This window comes from Python bivittatus, unplaced genomic scaffold, assembly GCF_059951505.1.
Source record: "Python bivittatus isolate LINGU-HERP-01145 unplaced genomic scaffold, Pbiv_v1 ctg000700_np1212, whole genome shotgun sequence".
NCBI classification, from domain to species: domain Eukaryota; kingdom Metazoa; phylum Chordata; class Lepidosauria; order Squamata; family Pythonidae; genus Python; species Python bivittatus.
Window position 1 is genome coordinate 43025318 of NW_028277098.1, and position 20781 is coordinate 43046098.

At 38.8% G+C, this 20781-nt stretch overlaps 1 protein-coding gene and 1 long non-coding RNA gene across 2 annotated transcripts; one reads left to right on the plus strand and one right to left on the minus strand.

The window, feature by feature from the left end:
* Positions 1-370: 370 nt before the first annotated feature.
* LOC148214184 (uncharacterized) lies at positions 371-2572 on the minus strand. Its single transcript, XR_015798371.1, has 3 exons — positions 2460-2572; positions 1702-1798; positions 371-511 (listed from the first exon to the last, which is right to left on the minus strand). It is a non-coding gene; the product is annotated as an uncharacterized LOC148214184 (long non-coding RNA).
* Positions 2573-10409: 7837 nt separating this feature from the next.
* Positions 10410-17030, plus strand: PARS2 (prolyl-tRNA synthetase 2, mitochondrial). The gene is made up of 2 exons (XM_007423898.4): positions 10410-10648; positions 13085-17030. Exon 2 carries the CDS (start codon positions 13119-13121, stop codon positions 14526-14528), a length of 1410 nt encoding a protein of 469 aa, XP_007423960.1. The 5' UTR covers positions 10410-10648; positions 13085-13118; the 3' UTR covers positions 14529-17030.
* The last annotated feature ends 3751 nt before the right edge of the window (positions 17031-20781 follow it).

The window sequence follows — 20781 nt, forward strand, 5'->3', positions numbered from 1 at the left end:
TTTGTTTTTGAAGTATACGACAGAAAAAGGCAAAAGGAAATAAGGTGCAGTTCAAATTAAATGTTTCATTTGTTGAGGAAAGTCCCCTAGGACCATGTGGTATAGTTTCTCCACCAAAATCAAGTAGACACACAAAGGAACAACATTTGAAAATCTTATATCAAAAAACCTATTCATTTGGAAGTGCTAGCACACTGTAGACAAATATTTCCAGTTCAGTCTTTTCATGTCTTGTAAGTCTTCCACGTATCATGAAAGAGATTCCATACAAAAATCCTAAGTGTATCTATCTTAAGTAATATTATAGTCCTGTTTGGGTACACAATGAGTGAGAGAATATGTGAATATTGTTCTCTTACCTGCCTGAGACCAGTTCATCCTCTTCTGCATTCAAGTGGTTGACTTGGCAGTAGGTTGTTGCAAGCATAATATGGTGGGCATGGCACCAATAAGTGGAGGGATGGCCTGGCACCCAGGTAGGTAACAGCCTGCCTCAGAATGAGGGAAGCAACTAGATCATGAAGAGATAACAGGAATCCTAAATATAGTCGGTAAAACTGTTGCCTGGTTTGCAAACAAATCTCACAACATTTGATTTCTCCATGTTGCAATCCCTGGGCTTCATAAAAGTGTTCCAACAATTTAGAAAAACATTAAAAGAGAGCAGAGGCTCTAAGACAATTTGAAGGCTGTGGGTAAAGATGGACTTTATTCATCTATGGATATTGAGGCCTTTGCCAATGATACAGCTATGCTGAAGATGGAATCAGTAGGTATAAACAAGCTTGTGTTGAGTTTAGACCCTGATACCTGCATCCACAAAGTTTTCTTGGCAGAAGTATAAAAGCTGGAATTCTTAGGCAATCATGTATCCTTACATTACCCAAGCCAAATCTTGTTTAGCTTCTGACAGAAACTAAAGTTGGCTAAGTATTGTCAGCTGCTGAGGCAACAAATAACAAAAGTAGCATAATAAGTTTCAGTCTCTTACACCAAAACCATCACAGCATAGCCACTGTACATTAGTGCTCTAAAGAACAGCAATCACATCAAATGGAAGACATTATGAAATGTTCATTTGTGCAATGTAGTACAACCTGAATTTGAAGATGACTGAATATTCATGTTGTTAAAGTCAAGTTCCCATTTCCACCCAAGGCTGAATTGACTCTTTTATTAATTCATGGAATTGAACAGAAAGACCAGTCATTTTCAGCATTTGCCCCCCATTCTGAATAACTCCCCCAGTTATTAATTTATTAATTTATAGTAATCTTTTGTTCAAAGTAGTTAAACATTGGGCATTTTATTTAACATTTCTCAGTCTTGCTGGCCAGCATTAGAGAATTATTTGCTGACAATTTCTGCTTCACACCACGTGCCCCACCCAATATGCATGTTAATCATCAATCGGACTGAGCCATGCTAAGTTCTTCTGAATCTTCTAGCCTACTGCAATTTGACTCCTGAGTTAACTCTTATGAATTGAGAAACTTGTAAACAGAATCCTGAGAGAATCAAAACTGGGTCAAAAGCCAATATAAAGCTGCAAATATAATGCAGATATCTGATTCCAACTTGGCATCTGTTTAGAATCCTTCAGGGCTTTAAAGATTAGTCAGTGTAACATGGCATTGGCTAATTTTGTTCAATGGCTCACTGAAAACAAAACAAAATGCAACACAACTTTAGAGTGCATACCACAATTCAGAAAATGCTGCATTCAGTCCTTCCCAGCTGAACACGTTCATAATAGCCAACCAAACTTTCCCCAAATGTGGGGCTCCAAAAACACCACCTGGAAAGAGAATTGTCAATGGGGTGAGAGGGAAGCGGCATCCGCTCCTATTAGAATCAATACAAGAGCCACAAATCTTCATGAGTCTATAGATCTATTCAACTTGTTGATCTATTACTTGATTTGCTTTAATAATTGTGCATCTGGTTACTTTTTTACTATCCTATGGTTAATAAACCTTTATTTAGATTTTGACTATTAGGTTGGCTTTGTGCATTTAAAGACAATACATCTCTCTTATAGAGTTAGACAGCTAAAGACTGTTACGCTCTACGCTATAGGGAAGGGAAGGATAAGTAGGCTTATCTCAGAATGATCAACAGGGTTAGCATTTAGCTGGCCATCTCTCTACAGCCAAGAAAATGACCTTTAAACTAGCAGAAAAGTTGCCCATCTCCTCAGCTTCATTGGCTTGAAGCAAAAGGCATGTATACTCAATGGCTAACACATTGCCAATAACCCTCTGGCCTTGACAGAGATAAAGGGGATTCAGTGGCTTCAGACAGAATACAGGAACAGCAGCCACTATAAGAAAAATGTAAAGATTCTTACATATGCAAAGGCATAAAAGTTACATATGTGGGAGGCCTTCCACAACATATGGGGAGGGATCATTTTCATGGATAAATATCCCTCTGGATATTTCTGACTTGATTCTCACCTTTTTTACGGAGACAGATTCAAGTCTGCACTATATCTGGATGGTCAGGTCCGTATCCAAGGATTCGCAAAGCTACATAGTTGAGGGCTGTGCCAAAGATGGTTGGTTGTTGCCCCTTGAGATGGCTACCACAAAGAGATTTTTAAAAAGCCATTCAGAAAAGACACAAACGTCCTGGAAATCTAAAACCCCCGTCCGCAGACTAATATACAAATTGCCTGTCTTCTTTGGCCACGTTCTATCACTCTGAGAGTAGCTGCTTGTATCGTCTGACTAATGAACTACAATACCCAAGCTAGAATGTAGATGGAACAGGAGGGGAAACTTTAGAATTTAAAATGCTTTCAAAACTTTAACTACTGCTTTATTTGACAGTGTGAAATAAAATTTTACAGTGTAAATCTCTAGTGTGAAACCTACAAGGTCTCTCTAAGAACGCCTAAGTGGCCAATAAATGTTGAATTTTTTGAAAATAATGCAGCATTACAACAGTGAATCTAGCTGGGGAATTCTGGGAGTTGAAGTCCACACATCTTAAAGTTGCCAAATTTGAAAAACACTGATCTATTTGGAAAAAAAGTTTTATTTTCCATGTAACTCAGTTCCCTTTCTTGTTCCCTCGCACAGCTAGGCAGCAGCACCTTGCCAACTTTGGCTGATATTGATAAGGCTAAGCACAACTGGGCCTGGTTAGTGTTTGTATGTGAAAGCACCAGGAAATCCCAAAGCTGTGGTCAATGGCAAATCATTTCCACATCATTGCCAAAGAACCTACATGAACATGTCCATGGAGTCATCAGGAGTTTAGCTCCATATGAGGAAGACTTTACTTCTACCTGTTACCCGTATAGTTCCAGTGGTACCTGCCTGTTCAATAAGATCTGGAAGGGAGGGCTCCCTGTGGACCCTACACCAACAGAGTGCAATTGCCAGGGGCCACGGGGTATTTTCTCCATTAGTGACCCCCTTCTCTGGAACCCCATCCCCCCAAGATTAGACTGGCACCAATCAAGTTGGGGTTTAGGAAAGCCATTAAGACCTGATGTTCCAAGAGGCCTTTGTGACAACTCTTCCTGTATTTAGGTTTTTTGGTATGAATTTCTGGATTCTTCCTCCTTGCTGTTATACAATATTTGAGAATAGTTATTTTTGTTATGCTTATGGTTTTCAACTTTTTGCTGTAACTGGGAACATAAGCCTTTAAGAGTGGGTCACAATTGAAGCAACCTACAGTATAAGCCTAAGTAAAACAAAACAAAATAAAATAATTCAAGAACTAGCATGGGTAATTGTAGGTGCTGATAGAATAGCAGTAAGGGGCGTGGAAAGTTGCTAGCTGTTATTCCAAAGTTAAAGTTGCATTTAGGGCTATCCTTCGGCCATTGTCTTGATCTGGAAGTTATCAGAAATTATCCCCAGCTCAGGAAAAAGAAAATACAAAAAACCAATACAATCTTTTCACTTCACTCACAGACCCCAGCCACCATCTGGAAGCTGTTTTGAACGTATATATCGTAGTATTTCTTTCTTTACCCCTTCTGGCAGGGAGATCTTGGCAGCATAGCATGCAATCAAAAGACCCATTTGGTGAAAGAGCCATGAATAATGAATAACATCTGAGTTTTGATTTCTTGTGCTCACAAATGGTCTTCTTGGTCTGATAATCTAAGGGAAAATTTGTACTTTTATTCCCCTTTTTAAAAGGCCAATTAAGAAAAAAGAATATAGCAAGGTTTTGCTATCAAGATCAAGCAAAGAATCTGAGTTATCTCTTTTTACTAAAAGTTGCCATATCACCGTGTTGTGTTATTGAACATGTGGACAAAAGTTAAATTCTGACTCTTAAAAAAGCCTAATAGATAAACTGACATAGGCAAATGTCTACTTCATCAACTCAGGTAGTCCTCATTTAGCAAACACAACTGGGACTGGCAACTCGGTTGTTAAGCAAAGTGGCCACTAAGTGAAACTACGAGTCTGCTTATGATCTTACTTTAGCTTTTCTTTGCTTTACACATCTTCGAAGGTTGTAAATGCGAGGACTGGTTGCAAAGTTACTTTTCATCACTGTTGTAACTGCAAACGGTCACTAAACAAAGCAGTCACTAAATGAGGACTACCTGTAACAGATTTGTAATGGAAGGGCTGCCTATTTTACTGTCATTTAAGATACTCTTCTCTGCAATAGCAGCCCTGATGCAAGAAAGGCAAATAAAGCAAAATAAACCTTATTACAAGCAAACAGATTAAGAGGAGGGTTGTTAACGTCTTCCTAATGCACATTTCCTTGCTCCCATTTGCCACTTTGAGATCATTTGGAGTGGGAAAACAGCCAATCAGGTGAAATGCTCCTGCCATGTCTTCTTTACTTTTAACTGTTTGGTCTCAAAAAGACACCAACTTAACAGATGCACACTCAGTACAATGTGTAGCCTGATCCTGAAATGCATCGTATAGCTATCTACTAAAAAAAAAAAAAAACTTGCCTCTGTATTTTCTCAATAGTAAGTTCTCCAATATTCCTGGAATGTATTGCTTTTAAGTAAACAGACAAAAGTCTACAGAGAGATATCCATCATTCCAGCAGGAAAGAAGCAGACTGCCGTATCCAATTCCTCCTTAAATATTCTGTAACCTGCCAGAGACTGGAGGAAAGAATACTTTCTCCTTCTCAGAAGTCATCATCAACCTATTATTCTGGAATATCCTTTCCCTCTGTACTTCATATACAAAAGAACCCACATTTAAGATCCTAAGTTCAATCTTTGAAATTTCTAGGAAGAGTTAAATGAGAAAGGCTGGATACCACACGGCAGCCTTTCTTAGCCAGGTATTCTCCAAGTGAGGACTGTAACTCTGTGTATTGCCAGCAGATACTGGTTATGCTGGCTGGGAATTATGGGGGGTAAATTCCAACACAACTGGAGAATATCAGTTGGGAAAGATGGGCAACACCAAGCTAGCAGGACCCGTGGCCTAAGTTGGCCATGCATAGCTGAGGAAATTTCTCCCATTTTCCTACCCCTGTGTGCCTATCCCACCTGGTGAGAAGAGACATTAATTCACAGCACAGACATAATATTAACTGGTTGATTTACACAGAGTGAATTTATTGGCGACACCATGCCTGCAGCAAAGGTGAGCACCCCAGAGCACTCTGCAGGCTGATGGCCATCTTCAACTTATAGACCCAAAAAAACCTTCATTGCTTTCAGCACTGCTTCCTGGGCTGTGCTGGCTTTGGGCAAAAATGGTAAAAATGTACTCTATAAAATGAAACTGTGGAGATTAGACAAATATTTTGCATTCCTGCAGGGTTACATTTTTCAATACATTCACTATATTTCTCTCATGGACATTTTATCTAAATCAACAGAGAAGGCAATGAGGTCTGGAATTTTGGTAATTGGGAATAGAAATTAATGCTTTCCATTCTTGCTATATTCCCTTTCTAAAGCACTGGAGAGAAATATTTCTTACCCATCTTTCCAATTAAAATGCTTCAGGGAAATTTTCTACAACCAGATGGAAAATGTTACACTGTCAGCATCCCAGTCCAGTCTCAAGTTGGAAGGAGTCTTCATAAACTTGCTTTTTAAAAAACACAAGTCACATTACTTACAAACATTCATTTAACATTATCTATAGTCTATATGAGTTGAGAGAGAGAGAGAGAGAGAGAGAATATATGAGTTTTATATATATATATATATATAAATAAAGGTGGGGTTAAATATAATAATAATAATAATAATAATAATAATAATAATAATAATAATATAGTATGCCCCTAAGAATCACTTTCTGATTTATGGTTTGTAACCATGTCCTGATTCTGGCATGCATACATCTGACTGTCTAATGAATCGCAATTGTTTGGAAATAATAATAATAATAATAATTATTATTATTATTATAATTATTATTATAATTATAATAATTATTATTATTATTATTATATTGCCAGTCAAGAAACCTTCCGGGAGCACATTATTTGGGTGATTTGTTTGCCTGATATATTTTATACACATCAAAATGATTCAAGATATGCATTGCTCATGAGTCATGGAAGTGACTAGGGTTATCAGAGCTGTTGCACCAAGGAGCAATCATTTGACTGACTGTTGGCTGTTCATAGAAACCTGATATCTAAGCGTCCAGAAGATCATATAGGCTGATCAAAACTTAGGACAGATCCTCTTCTGCAAAGCTCTGGCCAACTCTAATCAAAATTCACTACAGAAGGTGCTATCCAAGCAAAATGTGTTTGAAAGCTTGCTGCAGCCTTCCCCAAACATATGCCTACCAGAAGTCTTAGACTACAGCTCCATCATTCCCACTGGCTAAGGTAGTTGCAGATGATAGGAACTGTAAACCAACACATCTCCTGAGACATAGGTTGAGAAAAGTTAGCTCAATGCAGGTGAGCTACACTATATACAGTACTGTTGAGAAGATAGATACTGGATGAAGTCAAATGGGGAAATTGCTTTGCCTACTCCAAATATGTTGACTAGCCATTCTGAATACTAATGACACTCACCCAAAAGACAAATGGTGTAACGGTATGTGGGAATGACCTTGGGAGACAGGGTAATGAGACACAGCCAAGGGAATGGTCAGATAAAAGGCAGCAGGAATGTGGGTGAGGCAGGAGGCTCAGAAAAGGCCCTCCCTAGTTGCTTGGGCTGTAAAGGGACAGCGGGAGAGAAGTACTTCCAGACTTGCAAGATTCTGTTAATGTAACCTTACAATAAAGCAGAATTAGATCATCTGGTTGAGTTTTCTGCTTGATCTACCTAATAAGGCTGACAAATAGGGAGAGGGGATCTTAGTATTTATGACAATTTGGTCCAGCTTGTGGTTCTAGTCAATGTGCAAGAAAAGAGACGTTGGGGTAGTATGTACACAAGACTGAGTTTCAAGGGCCAGAATCCTCTTTCTCACCATAAGAAACCCCAAACCATGTCAGAATGGAACCCACAAAGGGGAAAAAGACCCTCAGTGCTTGCTGAACTGCAGCAAGGCTGCCCTGCATTGGTAGCACTTATGCTTTTCTCTGCCCTGGTGGACATTTTGTGTGTACTTGTAATGATTGCCAACCACTACAGTGTTCAGTCCTAAAGTATATGCCCCAAGTGCATTCTGTTCCCGGGCACATTCCTCGTTTTTAGGCACATAATACCATTTCTGTCGCCCTTCCACAGTGCTCAGTCACCAGTGAGCCAGATCTGTCTCTGGTTCGATTTTATCTGCACCTTCTCCTTTGTGCAGAGGTTTACCAGAAAGCATGCTAAGACAGGAAAAAGTTTAAACAGTGGCATCATATCATCACTTTGTCATTCAAATTCAGGAAGGAACCCATTCTGAGCTTACTTAAGACAGCAAGATGCAAAATATATTAAACAGTAGAGCAAGTAAAATGGAAGCCTCTTTGGGCAAATAGGTTTAGGGAACCAGGATTTCTGTTTAAAGGCTTTTAAAACTATATTTTGATATCTTTAATTTATTTGTTTTATCAACCACCCCAATATTCTGAAAAACTATCATAATTATCAATATTATAAAACTGTTCAATAGTATCTATAGGATGATGAATCTATTCCCCTTTATTATAAACATGTAAAAACAAAATATATTACAAACAGAATGCTTAAATACCAATTTAATATATAATTTATATAAATAATCATAAAAAACAGCATCACTATAACATTCATCTTTCAAAATGTAATGTATGCAGCTCATTGGTTTCTTTAAATATTGACAGCAAGCTATGAGTCCACAATTATTATCTTTATTCCCTGTTTTTTAAAAGTACCCTTTTATCATTGCATCAGGCATTCATTCTATCCATAACTTATATGCTTAATACAAGTAAAATTCAATGATTTCACAAAGAATAGTCTACAGTTCTATATCTACAGACACTTACCTGATTTTCATCTCATCCTAAGCCATCATTTGTTTAATTGTAATTTCCTGAGTAATGCACCATTAGATGGATCCATATAACATGTTAAAACAAAATCAAACTAATTCCATAATGGCTTAGGGCAATGTGTAAACCCATCCAATTAGTAGACATTTGCATTCTTATAAGAAGTGGAATTTTAAGCGCAAAGTTTATATAACCATTCATTTCCTAATGGTGCAAAAAATTGCAATCCATTCTTCCCAACTGTTATTCTACATCAAGAAAAGTTCAAATTGCCTTCTTTGTACTTTTCCTATTTTTATAGTATACATTTATTCATTTGGGTTAATATGTTTCAAAATATATTCTTTAGTTAAGCTTGTTTGGTCCACCTTCAGCTGTATAACACCTGAGGACCTTTTAGATTTTAGCCACTCCAGATACACCTGCATTCTTTCAATCATAATATACAAAGAAATTGCGCTTACATGCCATCTGACATCTCTTTTGCTTGATTTTGAAATCACCTGTCTTGAATGATCTGAAGATGTTTTTTTGGACCGGTCAAGGTTGTCAAGCAAGACACTGGTGATTTAAAAGCTAGACTTGAGATGTGGCCTCTGAACCATCACAACTCCTAAAATACTCAAGTTCTCATCCATCAAAAATTTGAAGTTCACTTAAATGGATCAAGGTCAGGTGAACAACAAGGGGGGAGGATCCAAGAGGCACCTATTCAGTTTCAGACTGATGTGAACATGCCCTTCCTTCTGATCCCTGGACAGGTTTTTCTGCCATGATTCTGTTTTTGTCTCCCCAAAGAACTGGACACAGTCACTGGGATTTGGGTGGCATATACATTTAATATATTATTATTACTGGGAGCTGAGAAAGAAAAGTAAAGCTTTTTTTAAAAAAACAGAGATTCCTTTTGTCCTTCTCTGTCAGCTCTGCTCTAGCTAGCATGAACAGTTCCCTGCCACAAGCACACACCTATCCAATAGCACTGCATAACACAGATGTCACCACTTTACATCCTGCATGATGGAAGCAATGGCCAGCCAGTAAAATGAAGTCTATCAAAATAGCACTGGACTGTTCAGCGTAACTGCTTTAATTCTTACAGTTTAAAGCAAGACTGAAATAGTAAGAGAGTGGAATGACAGGACCAACCCTGATCTCTGTTGCCTCCTGAGCAGAACAGAGGAATTTGGAAGTCAGCCCTTGGTGCCTATGTAAGGGAAAATAAGGGGAAAGAAGTCCTAAATAAATATACTGCACGTGATTCATTTCTCTTCAATCTGTTTTTCTTTTTGTTTTAACTTCATTCAATTCCAGTCACAAGAAATGGGATGGAGGTTGAGGGGCACAAGGAGGAGCCTAGAAATGGGTGGACGCACTCTTGCAGTTAGACCTGCCCCGTTTCTGATGTGATCTGATGGACAGGTTTTTTTCCCCCCATCAGCTGGAAACGTGGGGAAGAGGAAGAGCAGCAAAGCCAGAAGAATCAACCAACCTCTTTGCCTATCACGCATTGTGCACACATAATCAGGACGGCACCATTCAGCAGTGACTCAGAACAGGCACCATACAGGCTGGATAATGAAGCCGCCAATCTCATGCGGCAATACTTTTCGGCTGATTCACAGATGAGCGGCTAGCCCTTCAATCATGGTTGTTAAAATTCAAGAATATTTGAATTTGCAATCTAATAGGCATAAAAACGAAGCCTCTTATAACCGGGAAACCTGGACGCAGGCATAACAGCATTTCGTTCTGACCCCGCATATGGAGTATTCTATCAAATAAGTTTAAAAAGCCTGGCAGAGGAGTGTGCTTTTGCCGACAAAATGAAACAAAAGAGCTTTTGCACTGCCTCCTTATATGTCGCATGAGGGAATGTGGATCAGAAGGATTTTCGTTATTCCTCCAAGAGTCTCAGACGCGAGAGAATTAAAAAACAAAAACAAAAAAAACCCCTTCCCGATTCTCTTGTTCCGGAAGCGTTCCGAAATCAAAAGGAAACTATTTCTGCGCACGCGTAGGTGCAATCGAATTTCTCGCGTGCTTTGCGCAAGAGCTGGAAGGCATCGGTGCCGTAAGTGAACGCTAGACGGAAGCGGGATGGATCATTCTCAGGGTGTTCGTAGCATGTTTGCTCACGGGCGTGTTGTTTTGTAGACACCGAGCCTTCTGTCTGCAATTCGGGGAGCGGTGCAATTTAAGCACACGATCTTCCGTGTCCGTTGCGTGCAGCGCGACTTATTTGCAAGTAAGGATTTCTCTCTTTGGGCGCTTGTCGCGGATGATCTTCACAAAAACGTCAGGATGCACTTAATGTTAAAACAAAGTAGGCACGGTACTAGCCTCCTCTAAATGTGTTAATACAGTGCTGCGCTCCCAAACTTTTCCAGAAAACTGGAAGGCACCAAGTTGGGAAAGGCTGTAATGGAGCAGAGGTAGAAAACCTGCATTATTCCAGATGTAGCTGACCTACAGTTCTCACTAGCCGTCACCACCGGCCATGCTGGCGGCGAGTTATAGCTGGTCAACAGGGCTGTGCAGCGCTTGATATCCAACACCCCCAAAGTGCTTGGAGTACACGAGGGGGTGAATGTAACACCTGTCTTTAAAGCAGCCCAGTCTTTTCCCTAGGAGCCTTGCAGCAGCAGTGGGAAAGACTGAGTCAATCCTGGGGTAAAAATGTGACTGTGAGTTACAGACAGGTGTTACATTCATGCCCTCATGTACTCCAAGCACTTTGGGGGCATTGAATACAAAGCAGTGCCCAGCCGTATTCAGCAGTATATGGAGAGCTTTGTTCCCTATTTGCACTTTACACAGTTGATTGATTTATGATGTTCCATCAAATCAGTGTTGACTCTTATCAACCACACAGACCAGTGTTTCTCAATCTCAGCAACTTTAAGATGTGTGGACATGCTGGCTGGGAAATTCTGGGACTTGAAGTCCACGTATCTTATAGTTGCTGAGGTTGAGAGACATTGACATAGACTTTCTCCAGGATGATCTGTCATCAATCTGGCCTTTCAGGTCTTCCAACAGTGTACCCATCACCGCTGTAATCAAGTCCATCCACCTTGCTGCTGGTTATCCTCATCTTCTCTTTCCTCCCACCTTTTCCAGCATTATGGACTTCTTAAGGGAGCCAGGTCTTTGCATAATGTGCCCAAAATATGATAATCTCTGCCTTGAGTGAGAATTCTGAACTGATTTACACAATTACCTCATCATTAATAATGTTTACTTGCTTACTTGTCCATACTATAGGATAACATTGTGAGCAGAATAATGAGTAGTATTAAATAACTCATGGTTTCTTTCTGCATCAAAATGATGCAAGACATAATATTACAAGAATTTTTTGCCATGTAAAAACAATTATGTATGTACAGAATAGTCAAGAAATGTAAACTTTTACCAACTTTTAGGTACATTTGAATGGACTAATGTTTAAATAGGAGTTAGGTTGTTTAATATTAAATATATTATTGTTAGATTTTATTTATTTCAGAGCTGCTTAAGGGAGGGTTGCCTTTCTTAATCGAACAGAACAAAGAAAAATAAAACAGTAGTGAAAGAGAAAGGAAAGGGGAAAAAAAGCAACACATCAGTCCAGAAATATATAGATACATAATACAATTTTACACCCAGTTTCAATAAAGGATTGCCATATTTTATTGTGCCCATCAGTGCATAATCTAGGTCTGTTCATAAGTTGAAAGTTATATCAATCCACTGAGTATTTTGGGCCATTAATGTATCTTTCCAGTGTTGAAGGACTCTTGGCAATCAGAAGGACATAGAGAATTCATTTCTATTGTCCAGCCATCAATTTCCATGTAATACATATGTAGTTTAAAAAAAAAGGATATCCAAAAATATTAAACCTTTACTCAAAGTCAAATTAATATATGTAATTTCTTAGGTCCTTTTGAAGTTAATTTTTTCTGCTACTTCGGCAGCTACAGAAGCTGGCTGATTCCTGCATTATGTTTTCCTTGGAGTCCTTACTCAATTTAGAACATCAGAATGTGGTTTGGGAGATCTGGATTTCTGTCTGTGTTGTTCAGTTGGAGTTCAGGATGGATCTAGTAAAACTAAACCACCAGCTATATTTTTAAGGTCCAAACTCTTACTTGGCTAAATAAGCAGAAGCTGTTGTAACAAGATTATACCATAAAATACAAAAGGAAAATTCCACTCCTCTTTACCCACTTTCTCTCTCTCCTGCATATTCCAGAAGGGTTTTTAGAAAAGAAAAATGTTTAAGAATTTTTGTTGTTGTTGTTTAGCTAAGAAGGTTAAGGATATACTTGGATTTCTTTCCATTTTTCCTATAGTCACCTGAAACACCAATTGGTTGGGGATCTTGAGAAAATTAGCCTCTATAGATATACTTAAACTCATGTGTAAGGATTTAACATGTCTATTTTGCTTATTGTATATGTATTTAGAAGGTGGTGGGTCACCTCTTCTTTGAGACAATCTCTGCAAACACATGCTTAGTTTGTAAGCTTTTTTCTACAAACATCTCATTTTCATACAACTCATCCAGAATAGTTCTTATTTACTTGTCATTCAGTGCAGTGTGGATTGTCTTTGTCATACAATGGCATACAGCATAGTGTAGCTTATAAATGTATTTATGTGAAATTAGTTTTTGTTACTTTCTCTTTTCCTGCAGATTTGGAGCTGAAGCTTCCTCTGTGAATCTTAAAATGGATCAACTTTTTAAAACAGGAAAAACAGTACTACCTAGTTTGGCTAATTGGGTTGTGTGCTGTCAAAGACAGAGTTACAGATCTTACTGCAATTTTCATAGAAAACAAACGCTTTTTCCACAAATGAACCTGCGGGATGACATTGTGGCATCCCAGGAGAGCAAATCTGGAGAACTGATGTGTAAAAGCCAAACATTGATGTTACAGACTGGACTGATTTGTCCTGCCAACCCTGGATGCTATTACTACATGCCTTATACTGTCCGAGCATTAGAGAAGCTTATCAAAGTGTTAGACCAAGAAATGCAGGCCATAGGTGGTCAAAAAGTGAATATGCCCACATTATGTTCAGGAAAGCTTTGGAAAGCCAGTGGAAGATGGGAACTGATGGGCAAAGAGCTTTTGCGAGTGACAGACAGGCATAGTCAAGAATATTGTTTAGGGCCTACCCATGAAGAGGCCATTACATACCTAGTAGCCTCTCAAGGCTCCTTGTCCTACAAACAGCTTCCTCTCTTGTTATATCAGGTAACAAGGAAGTTTCGAGATGAGCCGAGACCTCGTTTTGGGTTACTCCGTGGCCGAGAGTTCTATATGAAGGATATGTATACTTTTGATGCCTCTGAGGAGGCTGCCCTTCAGACCTATGCTCTTGTGTGTAAAGCTTACAGCAACATATTCAACCGGTTGGGGCTTCAGTTCCTGAAAGTCCAAGGAGCAACAGGAAGCATTGGAGGGACATTGTCTCATGAATTCCAGCTACCTTCTGATGTTGGTGAGGACCGATTGGTGATGTGTGCCAACTGTGACTTTTCAGCCAATCTAGAAATAGTAAAGTCAGATGAGATGCATTGCCCTATTTGCAAAGGAAGACTGGTAGAGAATAAAGGAATTGAAGTGGGCCACACATTCTTCTTGGGAACTAAATATTCTTCTGTTTTTAAAACTACTGTCCAAACTGCTGACAATCTGCCTGTTCTAGCTGAAATGGGATGCTATGGATTAGGTGTCACTCGTATCCTTGCGGCCTCCATTGAAATACTCTCAACAGAGAATGCCATTCGTTGGCCAAACCTCATAGCACCCTATCAAGTCTGCCTTATTCCCCCCAAAAGTGGCAGCAAGGCACACAAAATAGCAGAGCTTATAGAGGATTTACACAGGTGTATTGCTGAAGCTATACCCCAACTTAAAGAAGAACTTGTATTGGATGACCGGACCCAGTTCACCATTGGAAAAAGGTTAAAAGACGCTGACAAACTTGGCTACCCCTTTGTTATAATATGTGGGAAGAAGGCTTTGGATGAACCTCCTCTGTTTGAAGTGTGTAACCAAAACACTGGTGAAACCCTATTCCTTACCAAAGAGGCCACAATTGACTTGCTACATAAAGTCCAAATTCCCTAAGTGCTGGATTGTCAGCTTGGGGCTCTGAAATATTAAAAATTTTCATATGAAAACCTACAGTAATTTTGTTATATTGGATTTTTTATTGTTTTGATTTCTATTTTGTAACGCAAGCATTGCAATGAAGGTAGTATGGTGATGCCTCTCATTCTGAAGCCCTGTGTCTGTCAGCTTTACTAGGTAGACCAGACAGGAAACACGACCAGATAAGCTAATTCTACTTTATTGTAAGGTTACATTAACAGAATCCTGCAAGTTTGAAAGTACTTCTTCCCCCCACCCTGTCCCCTTTCCAGTTGAAAAACTAGGAGAGTCTCTTCTGAGCCTCCTGCCCTGCCCACATTCCTGCTGCAGGCTGAGCTGCCTTTTATCTGACCATTTCCTTGGCTGTGTCTCATTGCCCTGTCTCCAAAGGTCATTCCCAAATACCATTACAGTGTCAATGAACTTTTTCCACTGATTTTGATGCCATGGATCTCCCCCATCTTTGTCATCCAGCTGCATAACATGGAGATTGTCACTGAATGCAGCAGCTCAGTCTTTATTTGTGCAAAATAATGTGCTTCATTTAGGTGAATGGGATTAATATAAAAAAAAAAAATTAAATGTTTTTACTGCAGTAGTTTTGCTTCAACTGTTAGAAACAGTTCTAACACAAAAATGGGACACTTTTGTCTGATTGCAGCAGATAACCCAGTTTTCCTCAAGTTTTTTAATAACCTATCTTTGAAGGTTCACTTGATTTGTGTGCTAAACTACATCCCTCTGATTGTCCGTTGCCTTTTTCAGAAACTGTTACTTGTAGAATAATGGCGAGCCTCAATAATCTATCTGGAAACTACCTGAAAAGAAAAACCATGTCTTTTAAAGCTGTGGATATCCCAAGCTGTGTGTTGATTTGAAACAGATTTTCCACTTCTAGCTTTAGAATCAGCTTTTTAAGAATTGATTATCATGAAATGAATTTCAAACAATAGAATAGAAGAACATGAGTTGATGCTCTTTACGCCAGCCTTCTGAATGAAACGGTTAAATAAGTAGAAATCCTTACAGACTACTGCTGTTTCTCCCATTTTGGAAACTGTATACTTTAATCTGTGTAGTTCAGTGTTTATAAGAATAGCTGATGATGCTATAGAACATGGACCTCTAGGGAAACAAGCAGGGCATATCAACGCGATCAGGTTCAGTTCCCCATATCATTATCTTCAGTTTCTTGGGTGTTGTCATGAGCGCCTTGAGTGATGACATAAACATATCCATTATGACATTGCTACTGGGTCTTTTTCCTCATGACAGAAAAAGGAAGGTTAAACAAGTGAACAGCTGTGAGCTTCTCCCACAGAGTAAGCTAGTGAAATTATTTTCTTCTCTGAATTTTTCAGTGATGTCTCTTGAGGTTGAATCCATCCATTCTTGGTGTCACGTGGAGTTCTTTCATCAGCAAATATGGCAGGGTTATTGTGGCAAAACTGGCATGATTTGACACAATAAACATTGTCTTTAGCCCCAGTAAGATGTGCTAACATAGAATAGATAGTTTGAGGTGCAGTTCCTATAAGCTCCAGCTTGGTTGGGAATTCTGAGAATCATACCCCAAAACAAAGAGGGGAACAAGTTGACTACATTTGATATTCCATGTTTCAGTGTAATGCAATCCAGTTTCAAGTCTTCACTTAGCTAGGCACTTCACTGGATGTCCTTGTCGATGTAGCTTGCTTTCAGGCTGGTTCACAGAACTTCCGAAGCCCCCCCAAACTAATAAAACTGCATTCTTACAGGAAGAAAAACTGATTTGGTACTAAGCCATAACGTAATAATATGTTAATATGTTGAGTGAATTCAGCCATTGTGGTTTATAAACCATGGTTTATGGCTTACTGATGTGTGAATTTAATCAGTTGTGGTTTATATAACAAACCCTGAGTAAACTATTGCTTAGCCTACCAGAAATACTAATTTGTCATGGAGAGAAGGCTTCTTAGCATGTTTAAATATGGACTAGCTAGCTATTAGAAAACAAACTTTGTTCGCTACTCAATAAATGTATTAAAACCATGCATAGTAACACTGTCTCAAATGATCATTAGTCTGATAAACAAGCTCATCTCCTGGTCACTATGTGGATACGTACTTGTAGTCTTCTTGGCAACAATATGGAAGTGGTTTCCTTTTGGTCTGTGGGATAGTTCCCAGTCAACTTCCTAGTCTAGCCAACTTTCTGGTGGTTTCCCATCCAGGTGATCTTGCTTACCCAAAGTTGCGTAACTGCTTGCTGCTTGCTATAGAGCAGTGTTTCTCAACCTTAGCAACTTGAAGATGTGCGGACTTCAACTCTCAGAATTGCTTCTTCAAATTGCCAGGGTTGAGAAACACTGCTATAGAGAGTGGGTCAATTTTTTATATGATCTGTAAAGTCATTTTACTGGAAATAATATTCTGCATGCTTCCTACTGGTTTCCTAATACTTCTTCTCAATATATTAAATAGTAATTAAATAGATTTTTGTCAAACAGCAGATGGCCCTATGTTTTCTCTAAAAGGAATTATTGCTCTTCTGTTTGAGGAAGAGAGTATCATTTAAAGGTTGGAAGGGAACCATCATTTTCCATTATTGTCTTTTGAGATGAGGATTGGGGAAAATAATAGATTTATTTTGTGTTGGTAAATCTGCAAGGGCAAATGTTTTGAAGTCGTTGTGAAACAACATCATACAATTTTGGCCCATGTACAGGAATGCTTATCTAGTTATGAACATCTGCCTTCAAGACTTGGAGAAAGTGAATCCAGGGATCAAAAGATGGGACACCTTGTTTTGTGACTGAGCTAGAAAAGGAGGAAACATTCTCAGCTGGTAAATAATTAGATGCACTTTTGATAGTTCAAAAATCTCCCACACTAAATCTATGAATATATTTAAAACCACAAAAATCAGACAGCTAAAGTTCTGAAAACATAAGAGTGCTCTGAGAACAGAGAGTAGTATCAGAGCCTCTTATTGGACCACTGTATGCCATTAGCTTTTCCTGAAGGTGAAGAGTGGCCTTTAGGGTCTGGAAATTCAGAAGATACACAAATTACACATCTTAAAAATACATCTTTTATCAGTTGCCTTGCTGTTCATAGTCATAAGAGTTGGAAGGACCATTTAGGTCAAGTTCAACCCAGCTCCTTGCAAGAATCTATATTAAAGAAGCACAATAGATGCCTGTCCTCTCTGAGTGATTAGTTTCACTGTTCTTACTATTAGGGCAAAATTTACCTAACGTTTACCCAGAACCTGCTTTCCTGAAACTTAAAATCATGCTCTCTGGAATGACAGAAAACAGATTTTGACTTTCTCCATTCTTTTGGGTACCTATCATCATTCTTCTCAGTCTTCTCATGGCAAAACCTGTCCAGGTCCTCTGATCTCTCTTCATAGGACTTCATTTTTGGTAGAACTGTACAAACCATGCAAAAGATGCAGTCTATGTCAGTGTTTCTCAACCTTGGCAACTTTAAGATGTGTGGACTTCAAATCTCAGAATTCCCTAGCCGGCAAAGGGCATTCTGAGAGTTGAAGTCCACTCATCTTAAAGTTGCCAAGGTTGAGACACACTGGTCTATTAAAGTTATTATCCCAACTAACAGAGGGGAATTGTATACAGTCAGAGTCAGCTATAATTGGAGTGGTCCATAAACAAAAAGGGTGTTAGTATGAAGCTGTTCTTTGTTCTCTTTGAAGCAGCTACATCCTTTGCAAAGCTGCTTTGAAAGCTGCCCCAGTTATTTCTATATATGTGCCACTTAGCTTTGTTGGTGATCCCAGCAGAAGCGTTATCTGTATATGCAAAAGCAGCCATATTGCAAAGCTCCTTCAATACAGTACTTCAGAAACAGGTGCTTGCTTTGTGTCAATGCACTTTGTGAAGCTCAGATGCTCTGCATGCACTGGTTTCCAGCCTCTTGATCATCTTCAATGTCTTTCTCTTAACTTGTTCCAATATGTCTGAATCTTGAAAGTGTGGTGCCCAGAAGTAGACACAATATTCAAAGTAGAGTCTGGCCAGCACAAAATCAAGAGGAATGGTTATTTCTCATGTTTGAGAAACTGTACTTTTGATGAGGCAGCCTAAAACTGCATTCACACCGCTAACAAGTTCAGTGTGCAATCAACAACTATTCCAAGATCTGCATTAATGACATTGGTACTGGGTCTTTTTCCTCATGACAGAAAAAGGAAGGTGAAACAAGTGAACATCTGTGAGCTTCTCCCACCAGGCATTTCTCATTCTATACCTGTGTTTTTTATTTCTTTTTTCCGTGCATTTCTCTCAGTTACATTTTGTGCTGTTATTTTAAGCCCATTTTTAAATCTCAAAAGACTGCTATGAATTTTATTTCTGTCTTTGAAAAGTTTCAGGCTCAAAACAAGATGTTTAGACCTTGCAAGAAGTTTTCCAATGCTGTTCTGATTTTACTAGAAGTATTCCAGCTTGGGAATAGGACAGCCAATTTCAAACTTGAAACAAAATGGTCTGAGATCAAAACACTGGATTCAAACTCTTTTCTATTATTAGCTATCCCACCCATTTATTTATTTATTTATTTATTTATTTATTTATTTATTTCTATCTATCTATCTATCTATCTATCTATCTATCTATCTATCTATCTTTATTTAATGAAACAGAAGAGAAGAAATGCAAAAAAAAAAGTAAGAGAAATGCAATTGCAACAAGATACATTGGGACTTCTCATGCATATATAGGGGGTGTTTTTTGGTCAACCACAAATGTGATAAGTATTCCACCCCAGTTATCCAAGTCATTCATAAAAATAATAAAGAGTAGAAGGCCCAGGTCTAAACCTTGTGGTATCCCAGTTATTTGCCATGAGCTACTATCCACCGCTTTTCAATTGACTAGCTCTAGTCATGTAGACTGAGCAATTTTTCAGGAGCAAGACGGCTGCAGTAACTTCTGTGCACTCTGACCTTACAAAAACCAGCATAACATAGTGGCACAGCAGTGGGGAAACAGGCCAGGAGATAATGGAACTCCCTATACTCTTTGCAGTGGAACCAGAGTTCCCAGAGTTCCGGTGTGCATTATTTGGGGGTTCCAGCTCTATTCATTCTTTCCTGTCTTTCCAGATGTCTACTCTACTAGGTAGATCAGACCAGAAAATCAACTCCACAGGAAGGTTAACCTCTTAACAACTATTTTGTGAATGGCCACTACCAATAAGCTAATTATCATTGCCATATTGTATGCATTTCATTTCTTTCTAACTTTTGGTTTGCATTTCATATGCAAACACAATCTTAGAATAAAGCTTCATGCAACTAATGAAATGGATATTCACCCTAAATTAGAGCTACCATATCTGGCTGCAAAAGTCTGGATGTCCATTAGATGAGAGCAAAGATCTATTATGCCTACACACTTTATGCCATAGTAAATTAATTATTCTTCAGTCACTTTCATTGTCATATCCATTTGGCTAAATTCATTGTCTGAAGCAACTGTGCCAATGGATGCTATAAGTCCATTGAATCACTCCTCCAAGAATGCCATCCCATATTTCATTTGCTTGTCCTTCAAACTCTATTGGTTGTTTTTAGCAACTGGTGGGTAGTTCCCTCACAGCTTACTAGGCCTGGGGGAGGTGCAGTTCCGAAGTTTCCAGTCTTCAGACTTTCCCTTAAGTTATTCTTCATAATATTCTAATTATTCTGGTAATATTGTGACAAACTAAAAGGGCTATTTATCCCCTGGGAACTGGACTCTATAGTCCCCATTGAACTTTCTAAATGATTGGCTTCATGGAACTTCATGTACTTAATATTGCAGCCCTTATACGTCTGGAGGACATCAGGTTGCGAAAGACTGTTGTAGATTAGATGGCTCAACAGTTTGTCAGTGTAGGATAATTTCTTCTTCTATGCATAATCTTCTAGCCTCAAATTTCATTAAAACCATATGAAGTTTGGAGGTATCATCTACCCTGTATAATTCAAGAGTCTGATCTGGGGGATAAATTAAATTTTACCAGCTCATCAAATTCCCATAGATCTTACCAACAGAATGAAGTCAGATGAAGATTGCAGCTGTAAGTTCTCCTTGAATGCACAGAGAATCTCCTCGTAGCAGGTTTAACTTGTGCTGTGTTAAATTCACTGAACCCATGTTTTAACTTCTTCAACACTTACCTGAATGTTGGAGAAAGTGGAACTTAACCTAAATTGCCCTCAGACAACTGGCTGACT